Source organism: Chlorocebus sabaeus, chromosome 12, assembly GCF_047675955.1.
Source record: "Chlorocebus sabaeus isolate Y175 chromosome 12, mChlSab1.0.hap1, whole genome shotgun sequence".
Lineage (NCBI taxonomy): Eukaryota > Metazoa > Chordata > Mammalia > Primates > Cercopithecidae > Chlorocebus > Chlorocebus sabaeus.
In genome coordinates this window covers 83,943,303-83,962,116 of record NC_132915.1, presented here as the reverse complement: position 1 = coordinate 83,962,116, position 18,814 = coordinate 83,943,303, and the positions used below count along the sequence as shown (strand labels likewise).

At 48.4% G+C, this 18,814-nt stretch overlaps 1 protein-coding gene across 18 annotated transcripts in view; it reads right to left on the bottom strand.

Moving 5' to 3' along the window:
* ZNF618 (zinc finger protein 618) overlaps nucleotides 1–18,814 on the bottom strand; it is a 176,727-nt gene that overhangs the window by 63,002 nt on the left and 94,911 nt on the right. For all 18 annotated transcript variants that reach the window (XM_007968334.3, XM_007968335.3, XM_037983923.2 and 15 more), the window contains one exon: nucleotides 1,384–1,643. In XM_007968334.3, the coding sequence (XP_007966525.3) occupies nucleotides 1,384–1,643 (260 nt within the window). The remainder of the gene's footprint in view (nucleotides 1–1,383; nucleotides 1,644–18,814) is intronic.

The window sequence follows — 18,814 nt, the reverse complement described above, 5'->3', positions numbered from 1 at the left end:
GGAGCAACATGGTAGGTGTTCTGTTTTGACCAAGGCCTCCTGGCAGCCAGGGCAGAGGGCAGGCAAGCTGCAAAAGCATGGCGCTGTTAGCAGGATGCTGCCATGACCCAGGTGGGGCTGAGATGGCCACAACCAGCAGGGAACAGCTGGGAAAGGGAGTTTGAGGATGATTCTCAGCAGTTGGGAAGAAATGGCACCAGGACTTGAGTCTAAACTTGCAGAAATGAGGCCGTGGTGCTGCATACAGGATGTGCGCCAGGAAGGTGGAGGTGCTTGGAAGTCAGTAGGAGGTGAGCCAGAGCTGGACCAGGAAAGTAGCAGAGGCCAGGGCAGCAGCAGCACTTCTAAGAACACACTGAGCCTTGGAAACATGGAGGAGGGTGTGGAGGGAAGCAGAAATCTGGAGCCAGACCAGGCAAGGCCTCCACACCAGGAATGAGGACTTTATTTCACAGACCAGGGGTTGCAAACTTCTGCCCACAGGGACTCTGACCCACAGACACGTTTTGTTTGGCAGATTTCAAAAGGTCAGTTGGCTGCCAACATTTAAAGCCAAAAGAATTCCCATCAAAATGTTCATTTCTGGCGTGTGATTTGTCCAGAGATGTGGCAACGCTGAGCCGTATCCCCACCCAGCAACCGTCAGCGCAGCAGCTGAGCGGCCGCCGCCCTCCACACACGCGGCGTGCGTTCTCTGACTGGACACGGTCCTCACCACCTGTCCTGTTGGCTCATCTCTAGTTACGCTAAATAAACATATTTGTTGGGCCTCATGGCATTTGAGTCTGTGAACCTGGCAGCAGTGCAGGGGGCCCCTGAGGGGTATCCCCTGGCGCATGCTAGAGACTGGAGGGACAGAAATTGTTGCTAAGATGTGAGTTTCCACAGAGCTCCTCTGGGTCCGGCCCAGGCCAGAAGAGGCAGGGGAAGCGCCATCTGTCACCGATTCAATCCTGATGGGGTATCTGCTCTGAGTAGCACTGGCACTGGGATCTCCCTCCCTCCAGGAGGGAGAAAAGCAGAGAGGCATTTAGGACATTGAGCAGTAAGGGCTGTGTGAGACCCCCCAGGGGTATGGGAGCCCAGAGACAGACAAACAGATTCACTGGGCCCCCAGAAGGTTCCAGGCATTTGACTTAAACAGGGTATTGACGGATGGATAGGGTCCTGCTGCCGAGCAGAAAAAGAAGAGCTCTCCAGCCGGAAACCGCACAAGCAAAGGCAAGTCAAAGAAGCTGAGATCTCTCCCTGAATGCAGAGGGAAGCCAGCAAAGGTTCTCTCAGTCAGGAAGGGAGCAGAGGCACCGGGCCCCTTCTCCCCAGGACTCTGACTCCACGTTCCCACCCTGGTCTCCACCCTGACCACAGAAGCTGGACACTCACCAAGGGTCTGCTGGTTGCGGACACCGCCGATCACCACGCAGATTTCGGCAGGCACGTCGCTGGTCCCATCCTTGCCAACCGCCTTCTTCTCCTCCTTGGCCTCACCCTGCCAGATCACCTCCTGGATGTAGTCATCGGGCAGCTCTGTCTTTACCTTCACCTCCGTCATCGTTCCTTGCTCGGCACTCAGCGAGGCCTCGGCTGGCACTGCTTCTGGGCCCTCCACCTTGGTGCTCTTCTGGCTGCGCTTCAAGCGCTCCCTGGAAAAGAAGAAAGTCCGTTCAATACCTTCTTCCTCCAGACTGACACAGCAACCCACCAGTCCATGGCACCACAGGAACATGCCAGGCTGTGTGCATAGTGAATGTTAGGGTCCCCGGCCCCCTTAGCCTCCAACACAACCCCCATGGCTACCCCTGAGGCTCCTCCAGGGAACCCTGAGGCTTCAAGGAACACAGTTTGAAAACCATTGAGCAAGAAAGGCTCCAATTCCACCCATTTTACAGTTGGGGAAGCTGAGGTCTCAAGAGGTCTAGATGTGCCCAGTTGCCTCACTTATTTGCTTGCAATTATCATGACTGGAGTTACAAGTGACCTAAAAGGGCACCTCCAGTTGGTTGAAATCAGTTCTTCTTAGACTTCAGTGTGCATACAGATGAGCTGGGGATCTTGAAAAAAATGCAGATTCTGGCTCAGCTGTTCTGTGGTAGGGCCTGAGATTCTGCATTTCTTTTCCTTTTTAGAGATGGGTCTCACTAGGTTGCAGAACATAAACAAACTCCTGGGCTCAAGTGACCCTCCCACCTCAGCCTCCCGAGTGTTTGGGGCTCCAGGCACCATGCCACCATGCCTCGCTCAGAGATTCTGCATTTCCAACAAGCTCTCAGCTGGGGCCAGGGCTGCTGGGCCTCAAACTATGCTTTGGGCAGTAAGGGTTTCAGTGCTTTGACGTACGCAGTATCTAGTGTTATTCCGCCTGTTCCTAGGCAAGAAGGCTCGGGATCTTGTCCAGGCTCTTCCCTGCTCCTGTTTTACAAATGGGAAACTCCAATGCAAAAAGACTCACTGGGTTGAGATGTCACTGAGCCAACACTGTGGCATGGAGGGGGCTCTTTAAACATCGGAAAACATCCTCAAGGTAATGATGTCAGTTCTGAAGAGGGCAGGACGTGCGTCACTGAACGTCCTTCGTGAGGGGGACACTAAGGACTAAAGCAGAGCTGTGACTTGCTCAGGCCAGACATAAAATCGGGGATAGGCCAAGGCAGGAAGCCAGGTCCCTGCCATCCACTCCTGAAGCATCCTCCTTTCAACACAGCTGTCCATGTTATCATCCTAAGGACCCCACATCCTTCTGACAAGGGAAGCATCCTCATGACTGCTGTCTGTGAGGTTGGGGGGGAAGCTGAGGCGTTCACATACTGGGAAATCGAGCCATGTTCCAGGCCCAGAGACACTGCCCTGGCCATGCCAGCCTCTCCACTGCACCAGAGGAGAGTGTGGTCTGTGAATTTCGAGGCCCAGACTCAAGGCAGGGGATGCCAGCATTCCAACTGCAGCACAGCAGGGGCACTGGGCTGGGACTCAGGGACCCAGGCTCCAGTCCTCGGTCTATGATGGGCTTGCTGTGTGGCCTTGGGCAAGACTTTTCTCTTCTTTGGGTTTCAGCAGCCCTGTTTATCACAGGAGCATGGGTTTAATCACATCTGCTGTCCTTCCCAGCTTCAGCTTTCATCCAAGGTGGAGAAAGGTTGGGAAACTGAGCAAAGATAGAGAGGGAAGTCCCCAGCTAATGAGGAAAGGATAGAGGAAAGCCATGGGGAGCTGCTATGGACTGAATTGTGTGCCCCCAATTCATATGGTGAAGTCCTGACCCCCAGTGTGACTGGATCTGGAGACAGGGTCTTTGGGAGATTAAGTGTGGTTAAATGAGGTCACATGGGAGGAGCCATCATGAGGGGATTGGTGGTTTGTAGGAAGAGAAAGAGATTGCTCTCTCCCCCACGTGAGGACACAGTAAGAGGGTGACCCTCTGCAGCCAGGAGGCAGCCCTCACCAGAACCCAACTGTGCTGGCAACCTAATCACAACCCACAGCCTCCAGAACTGTGAGAAAATACATTTCTGTTGTTTAATTAAGCCTGTGGCATTAGGCATGGCATCCCACAGCATTCTGTTAACAGCAGCCCAAGATGACTCATACGAGAGGCTAGGACTCAGATGGACAGAACACGAGTGCGAAGGCATGCTGGGAAAACCAGTCAGAAGCAAGGGCTATCGTGCCAACCACTTCCTCGCTGCGGGCCTCCAGCCAGCCACCTAGCCTCTGAGCCTTGGTTTCCCCATCTGCAAAATGGAGTTAACGGGGTTGTCATGCAGATTTTAATCAACGAACACATGGTAAGTACTCAGCACAGTGCCTGGCCTGGAACTGCTCTAAAGACATGGTCACTATGACAATTGTTAATAATGACACACTGTTAGAGCTTCTTTGGCATCCAGTAGTGCCTCCTCCTCATGCGTCTGTCCCACCAGGGCCACCAGACACACCGCCTGAGCTTTTGCCCTTCTCCATGGTAAGAAAGTGTAAAACTGCATGATTCAATCACCTCAGAATTCATTTCCTTAATTCACTTAAAAAATACTTAAACAGAGCCTCCTATGTGCCCAGCACTGTTCTAACATACTAATTCCTTTCATCCTTAGAAATGACTCTGGGAAAGAAATCTTGGTATTTCCGCTTTACAGTCTAGGAACTGTGGCACTGAGAGGCAAAATAACGTACCAAAAGTCACGTGGGAGGAACAAGGTGGGACGGGGACCTGATGCAGGCAGCCTGGACTGGGAGAGAAACTCACAGAGGGAAGCCTCCTCACCCACAGCCGAGGCTGCCCCACGTCACCCACCCTTGACCTTCAGCATCCAGAACAGAGCCAAAACCAAGGTGCTTGTGGGTGAGCAGGAGGACACGAGGTTCCCTGGCTTTCTGGGCTGCTGCCACCTTTGTGGGAGATAATATCATGAGCAAGCGTCCCCTTGGTCCCCCAGAGGGGCGCACGGCCCCGCCTAGCTGCAGGACACCACAGGGCAAAGAAGTCTCAAGTTCTGTGAGGCCTAAGACATAACTAGAACTGGCAGGTCTAGCAAGTCACAAGGGGACAGCTGTGGCTTTAGAGAGAGAGGTGATTCCTGCTGCTGGCAAGAAAAGGCGACCCACTGGAGGTGGTGAGCTCCCCGTCAAGAGAAGCACTGAGCAGACTGGCTGATGGCCTGGCAGGAGTGAAATGGGCCAAGTACCAGATTTGGAAGTTGGATCATCCTAGGGTCAAATCTCAAAACTGCCAGTTGCAGGTTCCTATATAAGTGACTTGATTCCTCCAAGCCTCAGTCTTCACATCCATACAATGGGGCAAACACGGTACCTACCCCACAGTGCTGTGATGTAAAACAAGGTAATGTCTATATAGGACCTAGAACAATAGCTACCAGTGGAGATGTTTTACTCTTATCTACCTACTATCTTTTTTATGGCGGGCAGGGGAGGGGCATGTACAGAGGATGCAAGTTTATGTGGCATAGGCGTTTAGTGCATGGTTCTGTGGAGTCAGACCAACGAGGGTTTGAATGCCAGCTCTACCACTGTTCAGTAATGGGATACCGGCGGTGAGGGAGTGAGGACTTTGCCTAGTGCTGCAGAGGTGGTCATGCTGATGAAGCTGATAGTGAACGACGTGTATCCACATTCAATCTGCGGGGTAAAGCAAGCAGCTGACATTCCCATTTCCTAGCTAAGACTTCATGGGTGCTAATGGTCAGGGCCCTGAGGCTCACTGGGCAAAGAGATGGGAGGCGAGGAAACAGATGGGGACCCCCGCGCAGAACTCCCTTACCGGCTTTCTTCACAGCCAGTGTTCTGAAGCTCAGCCTGAGGCTTCGAAAGCACCTGACCATGCCATCTGAAAAGATTCAGGGTCCCTTCCTGCTCTCAAGTCCTCACCACCATCATGGTATCCTGGTAGGGGAAGGGAGGAGCTGTTGGAGTCAGGCAGGCTGGGTGGAACTCTCATCTGCCCACCCCGACACCCTGCAGCCCTGGGCAAGAGACTCCCTTCTCTGAGCCTGTGCTTCCTTGTCTGTTAAAGAAAGACCATGACTCTTGCCAGCTGCGGGCATGGGCACAGAGTGGATTTCCATGAATGGCAGCTGCCATGATGATGATGACACTGGTTCATGATGACATCGGTTCATGATGACATCCTCACCTCTGGGAAGCCTTCCTGGCTTGCTTGAGGCACGTCAGACTCCCTCTCTGAATGCTACATCTTCCTTACACAGGTGACTCTGACAGCGATCCTCCCATTGTGTCCTAATGAACTCATCTTGGCTCACTCGTCCCCTTCCCGGAATTCCAGTCTAGCTTTTAGTTCATCACTTCGTTTTATTTCCTTTGCAGCCCTGTTTCCTGAAAATACTTTGTGCACTGGCTCCCCAAACTGCACTTGTCCTAAGAGTAGGTGGGGCCTTCGGGAGTGTTGCGTGTCTCTTATTCCCAGCATCCAGCAGGCCTATAGTAGGTGTTCCATAAATAAAATATTTGCTGAATGACCAAAAGGATACTTGCCTTCTAGTAAGCAGGCACTGGGACGTATGCCTCCTAAGACTCCCTGGGGCCCACTGGAACAGCAGAGTATATCCTTGAGATGGGTTTCCAGAATGGATGGTCACCCATTTGCAACAGGGCCAGGCATGAATGCATCACAGGAAAGGCCCTCTCCAAAGGCACAGGGCGCGTAACAGAATCGAAACTAGAACTCGCATCTCCAGACTCCCCATCCTTTGTCCTTTACACTGAACCACCAGAGTCTCAGGTCACCCGGAATGCCCCTAACACCTGGAGGTGAGAGTCAGGCACAGGGGAATGTCTTTCTCCCATGAAAAGGCAGCCTCTCCCGAGTTCTCGCACCCACACCTCCCACCCCAAACAAATCAGAGGTCACACTGGCAAAGACAGCTGCAGTCAGATTCCTGACTGAGTTCACAGAAGATGGGGACCAGTGAGCCGCCCTCTATTGCCCACAGGCACAATAGCACATAACCATCCCCTCCCTTAAATGCGACGCCCCCAAGTCCTTGCCGCGATGAAGGCATGGGCAACTTCTTTCTCTTCCCCGACTTCTAGGCTTTAGATTTACAAGCCCAAATGTTGCTTTTCTCAAATGCTTTGCATTTAATTAGGTGTCCTAATAACAATGGAATCACAGAAGTACTTACATCACTTTGAATTAGTGGCGCGGCTCCTTCTAACTTCTTTTAAAAATTTTTTTCATATATCATTTTTTAAAATAGAGCTCATTATTTTAATTATATCCATTTAAATGTACAGTGGAGCCCTTGGATATTCTCAGCACGAATCATTAGGTATATTAGTGAAAAAGCACTCGGAATCTATCTACATGCTGACACTCCATAATCTATTCTATTTGTGTCGCTGTAAAATAGATTTATATATAGATAACTACAAAATAGTTGCTCAAGATATGCTATGAATTTTATATTTAACCCGAGTCACACTTCAACATAAAATCCAAAGTCAAGCATTAAAAGGCTATTTTTCAGTAAGTACATGCTATCTGTGGTCACTGGTTACTAATTGTGCAAGCTGACCAGGAGAGAAGCCAGACCACGTGGATCTCTGCCCAAGAAGTTCCCTAAAAGTGCTGGCCTTTCTCTAAGGCAATGATTCTCAAAGTATGTTCCTTGAAGGTCTAGGGGTTCCACAGCAATGGCTCTTAGATGAACCCATGAGGCTGGAATGGGGAGGGTAGTGTTGAGCAAGGCTCTGACTCCCCATCTTCAATACATAGAGCTTTGCTTTTTGCCTGATGTATACAGATTGAGGCCTCTTTCTCTCTGTGGTGGGGTTAGGGGTAGCTCCCTAAAAGATATGTACACGTCCTAATCTCCTGGATCTGTGAATATGACCTTATTTGAAAAAAGGGTCTTTGCAGATGCAATTAAGTGAAGGATCTTGAGATTAGACTCACCCTTGGATTATCTGAGTGGTCTCTAAATGCACTAAGTGCTCTTATAAGACAAAGGGAGATTTAAGACAGACATAAGAGAAGTTACAGAGGAGAGAAGACAATGTGCCCAGAGAGGCAGAACTGGAATGATGTGGCCACAAGTCAAGGAATGCTGACGGCCACCAGAAGCAGGCAGTGACAAAGATCAGATTTTCCCCTGGGGCTTTCAGAGGGAATCTGACTCTCCCAACACCTTGATTTCAGACTTCTAACCCCAAGGAGTGTGTACACTTCTGTTGCAGTGAAGCAACAGGAGCAAAAGCAGCCATAGGCAACCAATACATGGTGTAACATAAAATTTGAAGAAACAGCTCCAAAGCAGTGAAGTTTGTAAATTACTATCTTCTACTACCCTTGGTTTTCTTCTGCTTTGTTGCTACTCGATCCTGCTACTGTGTCTTGCCAGGCCAATGTGCCTGCAGACTCTGCCAGCAGGGGAGGTTTAAGAAACAAACCAGTCTCTCTCTCTATCTGGGTCTCACCTGACAGTTCTTCAAGGAGCTCATGCCCACCTCATCATGCTTGGCATTGACAAGAGTCCCGTGGCTAGACAGGGAAACCGAGGTACAGAACAGGGCCTGGGTCTGTTTTACTCACGTCTGTATCCCCAGCCCTAGCACAATGCCTGGCCCACAGAAAGAACTCAGTGGACATAGGTGAAGGAAAGGCATGGCCAAGGTCATACAATTCTTAGTGATGAGCTTAGTCTGAAAACTTTTTGGCTCCTGTTCTGGTACTGTTGCCACTAAAGCTTGCAGCCTAAGACAACATAACCAAGTAACTTAACAGTGGATCTGAGGCCCAAAGAGATGCCATTTCAGGCATGTCGGAAGAAAGTCCGTGCTGACGCTAGGTGCCTGCGAGTATGGCGGCTGTGTTTCTGGGCACAATTTTCACATCATTCTGCCAATAATGCTGATGCTTAGAAGTTCTACCAAGTCACAGTAGATGTGAGCAGTGCTCAGCACCCTGGCCTTTAGTCCTATTTCTGCTGTTGATTCCCCGGGCTGGCTGCCCACTCCAAGACTCAGTTTTCCAATCTGCACGAGTGAACAGGGATCAGAGACATCTAAGGCCCTTACACAGGCCAGAACTTTACCCAGCAGGGCGTGTGTGTCTCCTTACACAGATGGGGGGCAAGGCGTACATCTACATCCCAAGGCTTAGCCTGAGGACCCCTGCTCTTCCTCCGAAGTGTGCCATTTGCTCTCATACCTCACCCACCTTTAACAATGTTAAGGGTGGAGGAAAAAGTCTCTAATCACAGTGTGTAAATAACGACTTGGTTAACTTCCCCTAGAATAAAACTCCACTCCTTAGGAATGAAGGTGAACTGCTCTCCAGCTGAGCTTAAATACACTCCCCACGAATGCACGCATGTTAAATGCATTTACACACATCCAGACAGGACTCTGCCCACTGGCCAAGTCCTCCAACTCTACCCACTTCCCACCCACTGACTATATGAGTGCAAATGATTCTTATCTACTTGCCGATATCGGCAGGCCGGCTCCTTGGTAATACCTGTTAAGTCTAACAGGCTGTTGCCTCCACTACTCCACCAGAGGTTCTCTTTTCAAGATCTCCAGTGGCTGCCACACTGTTCAATCCAGTGGGGTCCCTTCTCAGTTCCCGTCGGACTCTGCCTCTAGTAGCAGCCTCTAACACAGCCACCCTCTTCTCCATCTAGCTGGTTGCTCACTTTGCTCTGTGCTCCCCTGGTGGACCTCTGGCCTTCTGGACATTCTTATCTCTTGTGCCGAATCCTCTTCACCACTCCAGCTCTTACACATTGACATGCCCCAAGGATCAGTTCTAGAACCTCTTGCATTTTTACCCACACTCATTTCCTAAGTGATCTCATGGAGACTTGTACCTTTATTTCTTATTTATCTTTTTTTTTATTTTAATTTTTTTGAGAGACAGAGTCTTTCTATGTTGCCCAGACTGGTCTTGAACTCCTGGGCTCAAGCGGTCCTCCCACCTCAGCCTTCCAAGTAGCTGGGACTACACAGCTAGAATCTGAGTTTTAAACATTAACTATATGGTGTTGAATCCCAAATTGTATCTCCAGCTTGGACTGGTCCCCCCACCGAACTCCAGACCTACATAAATCTCCAGGTGCTCGACACCTCCATCTGGACACCTAATAGGCACCTCGTATTTAACAGGTCCAAAACCCTGCTGCTCCATCTCTTCTCCCAAGACAGGAAAACAATTCTGCCTCCTAGCCCAGCACTCTTCCGGCTAAAACCTTCAATCTAAGACAACACAATCAAATAACCACCATCATCTCCACTTCAGCTAATAGTAATTCCATCCTTCCAGCTCCTACTGCCCAGACTCTAGAACTATCCTTGACTCTTCCTGCTCTGTCACTCCCCACTATGAATATAGCAGCAAATCCTGCCACCTTCAAAGTATGTCCAAAATCTGACCATTCCTTACCATGCCACAACCACCACTCCAGTTCAAGCCACCTTCCCCTTTCTCCTGTCTTGTAAACATCTCATAGCCAATCTCCCTTCCTGCTATACACTGCCCTGGAATCCACATTGGACAGAGCAGTCAAGGTCATGTCACTCCTTGGCTGAAACTCATTTATGGTTCCCCAGTATTTACCCACTCAATGTACTCTGTTACTTTTCTGTCCACTTTACTCTGTTTCTTCAACTAGAACATGAGCTAGAGGACAAGATTTTGTCTCATTGGCTCATGATACTCAGAACAGTGACTAGCACATGGGTGATGGTCAGCAAGAGGCTATTTACCAAGTGAACCAAGGACCAAGCCTAGGAAAGGTCAATGTCAGCATGGCTCTGGAGGCATCTGTAGCCTCTGATCCAGGCAAAACTTTTCTGTGATCAATCCGTCAACATCACTGTAACTGTCGATGGTTTTGCTGCTTCAGTGAATATTCAGAACTGAAGAATGACTCATTCATCTGGCCTTTATTATAACATAGGTTGCAGTTGCTTCACAGAAGCCAATTTTCTGAATAAGTGAAGCTTATTTCTTGAGTGTCAAAGTTGTATCTTTATCCTTTCTGATGAACTGATGAACATTTTCTAAAATGTAACACACTCTTCCCACTTTCTGAAATGCCAAGATACAGTAGCCTGGTAATACCCTGACATTCTCTCTTGAGGGTGCAGGGTCGCCATCAGGACCACCAATCAGCATAGATTCAGGCCCTCAGGCGACAGGGTGGCTGCCCCCACTAACGGTTCAGGAGCCTTCATTCTCCCACCAGCAATTCTGGAAACGCTCCCCTTTGCTTCTAACAGGCTTCTACTCCCAACTCCAAATCTGCCCTCTAATTAATTCCATGTGGTTCTGGAAGATTTCCAGAGGCCAGGGCTCTACCCACTGCTTTCTATATCCTTGTGCCTGGTCCTCTGGCAGGTGTCAGCCAAGGTCTGCTCAATGACACAAACAAAACGACCCGACAAAACACACCAGCATGCAGGGTGGAGGCGATGCTGGTGAGGACAGTCACGATGCAAATGGCACAAAAAACACGGAGAGTGATGCCAAGGGCAGCCGTGGTATACTGAGTGCTCATGACGTGCTGGGGGCAGTGCTCCGGGCCCCACACTTACACCATCTCATCCTTCTGTGCAATGCCTGATATGGGCATTTTTTGGTTTCTAGATAAGAAAACCAAGGATTGGAGAAACCGAGTGACTTTTTCAGTCTCCCCGCTTCCTAGAATTTCACCAGGTCTGTCTGACTTCAAACTCTAGGCTTTGAACCATTTGGATAATTTTTGTTTTCTCAAGAGAAAATAATAAAAACACCTGTTGAATGAATGAACACATACATGACTAAATGCCAGAAGTCCCAAGACACAGGGAATACATTCCCTTGTTTTTTGCTGTTTCCTGAGCATCCAGACAGAACTGGGCATATGTTAGATGCTAAAAGTCACACCGACATGAAATAAAGGACAGGAATGAAGGGCCCCACCTCTTCCACAGAGAAAAGTGCCTGGGCTCTGCGCTTACTGCCTGCCTCTCTCTCTCCCTGATGTGTTTTCAAATGCTGCTGTGCTCAAACATGTCCTTCAGATATAAAGAGTCTCCAGCTTTTAGTGACAAGGAGAGAAGCCATCGTGGGAAAAAGGTCATAGCTTCATCACTAGCCTGGGAGAGCTGAGAGAGGGAACATGGAGCAGAACCACAGTGTCTGCAAATGCCAGGAGCGAGGCCCATGCCCGGTACTTACTATTCCACCTAAGTTTCACATCGTCACACCATCACCTGTTCCTTAATAACCCTCAAAATGATCTGTACTTCCATTTCTGTCATGTATCACTGATATATTTTAATAAATAGTCAAGTAGAAAAGATTAGATTAATAGATTAAAACTATTAACCTATTAAACAACTCTTAACAGTCTAGAAATTCAAAGTAACCTACAATGCATAAATATATCATTAGTTGGAGAGAATTCTTAGACACTTAATTTTCTTCATTGTACGGTGTCAGTCAGCCACAACGCTGGGTAATACTGGAGTTCACAAAGACAGTATATGATTTAAATATTAACAGTAAATTCCCTGGTTAATTTAAACCTAGGAGGGAAAGCAAGAGTCTTGGGCAATCTTGTCAAGTCATAAACTCCGAAATTTAGCAGGGTGGGGTTCAACAGTTACAGCTGGAAACTTCTTTCGTGGGTGCTGTGGCATGTGGAAGGTTGCCCAGGATGTTAAGAAGAAGCAGTGTTAATGGCATTTTAAACAGACATGCTACCTTCGTTTCCAGTGGGTCTGGCAATGGTGCAATTCTGATCTATTAGCAATGTGCACTGTTCTCTGAGGGGCCACCTCTCTGTCTCCCAGATAGAATCTCCCCAACAGACAGGTAGGTAGTGGAGGCCAATGAGGGGCCCATGCTCACTGTCCTGCAGAGATGCACCACCCTGCAAAGACCGTCCTGCACACATGAGGTCCCATGCAGACCCCAGAAGGCAGGAAGCTCAACCACTAAAGAACAAGGCCATCCCTAAGCCCTCACACTGGACGTCTAAACAAAGGATAAACACAGTCTCTCTGTTCACCATTACTTCATGCCGAGGCTATGACTTAGCAACTACTCCTTTCTCTCATTCTCTGAGATCCAACTACTCTGGCCATCTTCTCCTAGGAATGAACGGATAAGGAAGCGCCCCAGCAGGACTGCAACCCCTCCACCTTCCTGCCCATGTCGCCAGCTGATGCCCAGTGCTGCCCAGCTGCTGACACAGATTTACTATCCCTCCACAGTGCTGTCCCTGTTCTGGCATTACAACTGCCTTCCTCCCCTCCACCCTGCAGTCTCTAGGACTAGTGGGGTGACAACCAACCAGCTCTTGCCCCAACACCCTAGAGTGAGAACTCAGCCCTGGTTTGCTCACTGCCTGGAGGCACGCTGCCCTTGGACACACACACGGGACTCTTTTAACTACATGATCCAGTCCTTACAAGGTGCTTAGGGATGACAAAGCAGATGTAGCGATCGTTGCTAGGAAGGGAAGGAACACGTTCCCTGCCTCACGTGCAAATCACAGTTGTTATACTTACCACGAAGGGTACTCTAGAAGATTAAAGGATGGATGGATGTAGGTGCCACATACCTAATAGGAACTCAATGCATATTAGTTCTTTTCTCCCGCTCCTACTAAGTGAACCAGACAAAATGTGAAAAGTTAGGTTAACTATGAAAAAGATGAGCTCACAGGCCGTCAGTGGAGTACTCATAAATGGAAGCAGAAGAGGAATTTTTAGCCCCTATGAAAACAAAAGGAGTGGGGGCAAGGCCACCCTCCATGCAGCAGTGAGGAGGAGAGATGGGAGACCCACACTGTAGCCAAGTCCACTGCAGGACAGGCAGGCAGGAGTGATCAAGAAGGTGGGTTTGAGGTGTCCCAATGCTGTAAACTGTCACACTCCACATGGAGTCTGGAGGGTGCTCAAGCCAAGGGTGAGCATGTTCTTTTTTTGTCAGCAGAGACAGACAGATGGTGAGGTTGTGGAAATTTCCTGGGTTGCCTTCTCAGATCAAGGGCCTCTGTTATTAAAGGCCTCAAGAAGCAACTAGGTCAGGTCCTCCTACTTAGCATTCTCAATATTGTGCTTCAGGACAAGGCAAGATTCTGAACACTCTGAACTAACAGCCACAGGTTCACAAGAAGAACTTTCTTACTTTACTCAAGGAGCATACGTGGGGGGCATGTGCTGAGTGGGAGGACTGAGTTCCCAGAGACCCCCACCAATTCCCTCTGCTGGACCACCCCAAGTTCAAGTGCCCTTTGGCACAAACAACTCACAGATTTTGATGGACGTGAATTGTGGTTTGCATTTCTATGGCTGTCTCCAGAGGCCAAACCTAACACTGCATATACATTTTCAAGAATCTGCCTTATTTACAGAGCCTAGGTTGAATGGTAACTAATTAAGCAGAGTGAACTCTGCCCACCGAAAAACCAACTGGCCTCTTTGGAATAAGTACATGAGCCCCCATTCAACCTGCAATTTAGGATTTTTTTGTGGACAAACTTTGCCCGAATTTTGGTAGGGTGAGAATATTTCTGGAAATACATTTCTAGAAATGAAATCTGAACTCCAGTAATAGGAACATAAATCTAGAGTCAAGATGAAGATACCTCCCAAAACATACCCAGTTCTCAATTCATTCTGCTAATACCATACTGTTCATTGACTAGAACTGGGCTGACTACAGGTTGAATATTCCTCATCTGAAACACTCAGGGACAGAAGTACCTGGATTATTTTTTTTCTTTCAGTTTTTGGAATATTTCCATTATATTTGCCAGTTCAACATCCCTAATCCAAAACCCAGAAATCTGAAATGCTCCAATGAGCATTTCCTTTGAGCATCATGTTGGTGCTCAAAAAGTTTCCGATTTGGGGGCATTTTGGATTTCTGGATTAAGAATACTCAATCTGTACTGCTGTGAAATTTTGTGCAAATGAAATTGCGTTGTTTAGGGCTACTTTTATTTTACGGCTGAAAACCAAAATGGTAAACAAGAAGAAGATATAAATAATTATGCAGCCACACACATGTGGTTATCAGATAAAATGGTCCACCAGTGAAAAATCTTGGCTTAATTAAAGAACAAGACTTAGCTACATTGAAAGCCATTTTACCATCTGGGTGACTCCAGACAAGTCTATTCCTCAATTCCCTCTGAACAAGAGGGATGTCAGTCACTATCTGAAAGGGCTGCTGGGAAGATCAAATAAGACACATACTTGGAACATGGTAGGCCTTCAACAAATAAGAGCTCCATCATCGTCATCCCTCCCTTCAGCCCTCTCTCCAATGTCCAGGCTCTACAAGGAATCAATGTCACCCCATGTTATCAACTCCTAGGAACCAGAATCCACCACGGTAATAATAAAAATAAATATTTATTGAACACCTACTTTGAACTAGGCATTGTGCTAAGGGTATATATATTATTACACCTAATCTTCACTGACAACACTATGAAGGAGGTACTAGTATAATCCCCAGTTTACAGATGAGGAAGCCAAAATGCAGGAAGCCTAGGTAATGAGCCCAAGGTCACACAACCAGGCAATGGACAGTGCCAGAATCTGAATCCAGGCAGTCTGGGCTCCTCCATTCTGCACTAGGCTGCTGGGCCCTTAGCAGGACTGGAGAGATGGTGAGGAAGATGCTTGATAGACCAGGCAGGGGGTGCAGGGGGGCATGGAGAATGCGGACCACAGGAGTACAACTGCTCTACTCTGGGGCCATCCAAGAACCAAGCAGGAGGCTGTGCATTTTTGGATGCAGGCTACACATAATCCTTTGCTGAACTTAAAGTCCTCAGGCCTGAAAAAAAAATAGCCCTTCAGAAACTCAGCTCTAAGCCTACCGTCTAAGGTCCTGTCTGTCCTGAACCCCTGGTAACACCTATCATCACATCTTATCCCCTGATGCTTATTCTCCTCCTGGCAGCCAGAATGATCCTTTTAAAACCAAATCATATCATGCCACTTCTCTGTTCAAACTCCCCAGTGGCTCCTGATCTCACACACAGGAATGGCCAAAGTCCTGATAATGGTCTTCAGGGGCCTCCGTGGCCACACCGGCCTCCCTGCTGCTACTCCAGCTCCAGGGCCTTTGCACCTGCTATTCTCTCTGCCCAGAATGCACTTCCCCCAAATGACTGCTTGGTTTGGCCCCTCAACTTTCAGGTCCTTGTTCATGACTCACCTTCTCTGAATGCTCAAATTAGAGAGGCAACACTGTCTCCGGCTCTCCCGATATCCTCTGCTTTCCCCCCACAGCACTTGTTATCATCTAGCAAGCATATACTTTATGTATTCATTACAGCTGCTCTACTCCCACTACAACATCAGCTCTACAAGGGCAGGGATTTCTGTCTGTTTCATTCCCTGCTGTGCCTCCAGCACCCAGGTCAGTGCCAAGCACTTAGCAGGCACTCAGTAAATATTTGTGGAATGAATGGATGAGATTTGATGTTTTTCTTATTCTCCTCCCCAATATCCTTGTCTACAAGACCCTGTTCACTTGTTGGGCAACCTATAACAAAATAATGAGCCCTTTAACCTCTCCTATCCCAGATTTCCTTATCTCTAAAATGAAAGGGCTGGACTACATTTTCTACAGTCCTTCCAGCTCTGAAAATCCTCAGGTGACAAAAGAAAAAAATATATATATTTATATATGGTTCTTTATTATACCAAGTCTATAACTGCATTTACTTGATTACAAAAACTGCATTTCCTTTAGAATTTTCCAAAGTTAAGGCCCCACAGCCCCCCTGACCCTTAGAATAAGTAGGGTTTGGCTGGAGTTGTGCTACATGATTTGTAACCTGCACACCAGATCGACATTAACCTCAAGTGCTGGGATCACTGGTCTTGTAAAATCGACCCAGTTTGGGTTACAGGGAAGTAAACCAAACCACATTCAGTTGTTTCTTAAGATCAGAAACACCACCTCTCCTTGTCCCCTCAATTTAACACTAATTCCGTAGCAGCCCATGCTGTTGATTTTGGGGTTTAGCCAGAAGCCTTCTGGAGAAATAACATTATGTGTTCCAGGCCAAGAGGAAGGCGCTGGGATGAAAGCAGACCCTGGTGTAGTAGCAGAGTGTGCCATAGCATAGCTGGGGGTGGAGGCCCACGTTAGAGGGCTGGGGGTCCTTCAAGGTCATTCCGCCCAGAGCCGTCTAACCTCATTCTGACTTTGGGGAATCTTAGGACCTTCATTTCTCCATCTGAAGCAGGGATTAAATGAGCTCTAATGCTCTACAAAGTGGCTACCCATCGAAATCCCACCTGGCCACGGTCAAATCACCAGTGGTGTCAGCTAAGGCCACTACATCGACAATGTTCTCTCTTTTTTTTTAAGACAGAGTCTTACTCTGTTGCCCAGGCTGGAGTGCAGTGGCATGATCTTGGCTCACTGCAACCCTGCAACCTTCACCTCCTGGGTTCAAGCAATTCTCCTGCCTCAGCCTCCTGAGTAACTGGGATCACAGATGCATGCCACCATGCCTGGCTAATTTTTGAATTTTTTTAGTTGAGACAGGGTTTCGCCATGTTGGCCAGGCTGGTCTCAAACTCCTGACCTCAAGTGATCCGCCCACCTCAGCCTCCCAAAGTGCTGGGATTACAGGGGTGAGCCACCGCACCAGGCCCGACAATGTTCCCTTGACGGTTAACATATAATTCACTTCTCAGACTGAACATCTAGTCACTATATAAGTAATAGTGTGTTAGTCTTTCAAAGGATTGGTTTTCATCACAGAATCTATAAACTTGCCTGTGAGCTCCTCCAGAGTACCACCTTCTTGATAGGCCCCCAGCCTATAGCACAGTTCCTGGCCCCAAACAGGCTCCTGTAACATGTATTAACTGATCCTTTCCTACCAAGAAGCAGGAGGGCGTGGTGGGTAAGCATATGCATCACAGAAGTCAGACTCGGGTAGACTTTCTGGCTCTACTGCCTACCTCCACCTAGGCAGCTTTGGGCCGGTAAACCTCTCTGTGCCTCAGCTTTCTCATCTGTAAAGTGGGAATAATAAGAGTATCTCTCTCATGAGGTTGTTATAAAGATTACATTAAATAAAAAAATGAGGCTGGGCGCGGTGGCTCGTATCTGTAATTCCAGCACTTTGGGAGGCCAAGATGGGTGCATCGCTAGAGCTCAGGAGTTTGAGACCAGCCTGGGCAACACAGTGAAACCCCAGCTCTACAAAAAAATGCAAAAATTAGCCAAGGGTAGTGCTGCATGCCTGTAGTCCCAACTAGTTGGGAGGCTGAGACGGAAGGACTGCTTGAGTCCGAGAGGTAGAGGATGCAGTGAGCAGAGACTGCACCACTGCACTCCAGCCTGAGCAACAGAATGAGACCCTGTCTCCAAGAAAAGAAAAATTAATAAATTAATACACATAAATCACTTAGCTGAGAGCCTAACAAAGAAATGTTGACCAAATGGTAGTCATTACTATTAAAAAGTCTGTTTTTACACCTTAAGCCATACACAACCCCAGGTTTGGGTGGCTCTTCCTGATGCATATTCTGGCACCATGGTAGTAACACAGGGGCTCAGTCACTGAGTATGTGTGATAGAGAGGCTAGGCTAGCAGGGAGAACAAATCAATGTCTCACATGCCACCCTACCCCTCCCGTGACTGGGCAGGCATCTCTAATCAATCTCAGCATTCTTCCACCAACTACAGCCTTAGGGGGATAATACTCAATTCAGAGCTTCAGGCAGCCACTGTGGGAAAACCTGCCTGTTCTTCTCTGGCTACAATTACCAGGCAGAGATGCTCGTGTAGGAGAGATTCACGCATCAGAGAGTGAGGGCAGACCACATTCCCACAGGACTGACAACGGGTGGGTGGTGCTTTGTCTCTTCATTCACTCAGTGCAGTACTTCGAATAGTGCCTGTCATGCAGGAGACACCCAATGTCTGACTGGGTGAATAAATTAGCATCTAACCCATCTGAGTTCATAGTATACAGCACTGGGCCTACCAGAGCAGGTGCTTAGTGAAAGTGGGAGGAAAGTGGGAAAGGCTGTCTAGACCCTCACTTGGGCACAACACTGAGGAGTGGAGAAAGCACCAGCTTTGGCAGGTTCAAGGCCCAACACAGCCACTGACTCATTATATGCCCCCGAGCAGGGCCCTTCCTCCCAAAGGCCTCGATCTCCCCATTGCACAATGACAGGGTGGTCTACACAAACTCAACGCCCCTTCCAGTCTCGATTTCCTGATCCAAGAAATACTTACAGGCCCTGGTATGACAACTGCTACTGCCCCGCAGGCCACAGCCTCACACATTGTTCTTATAC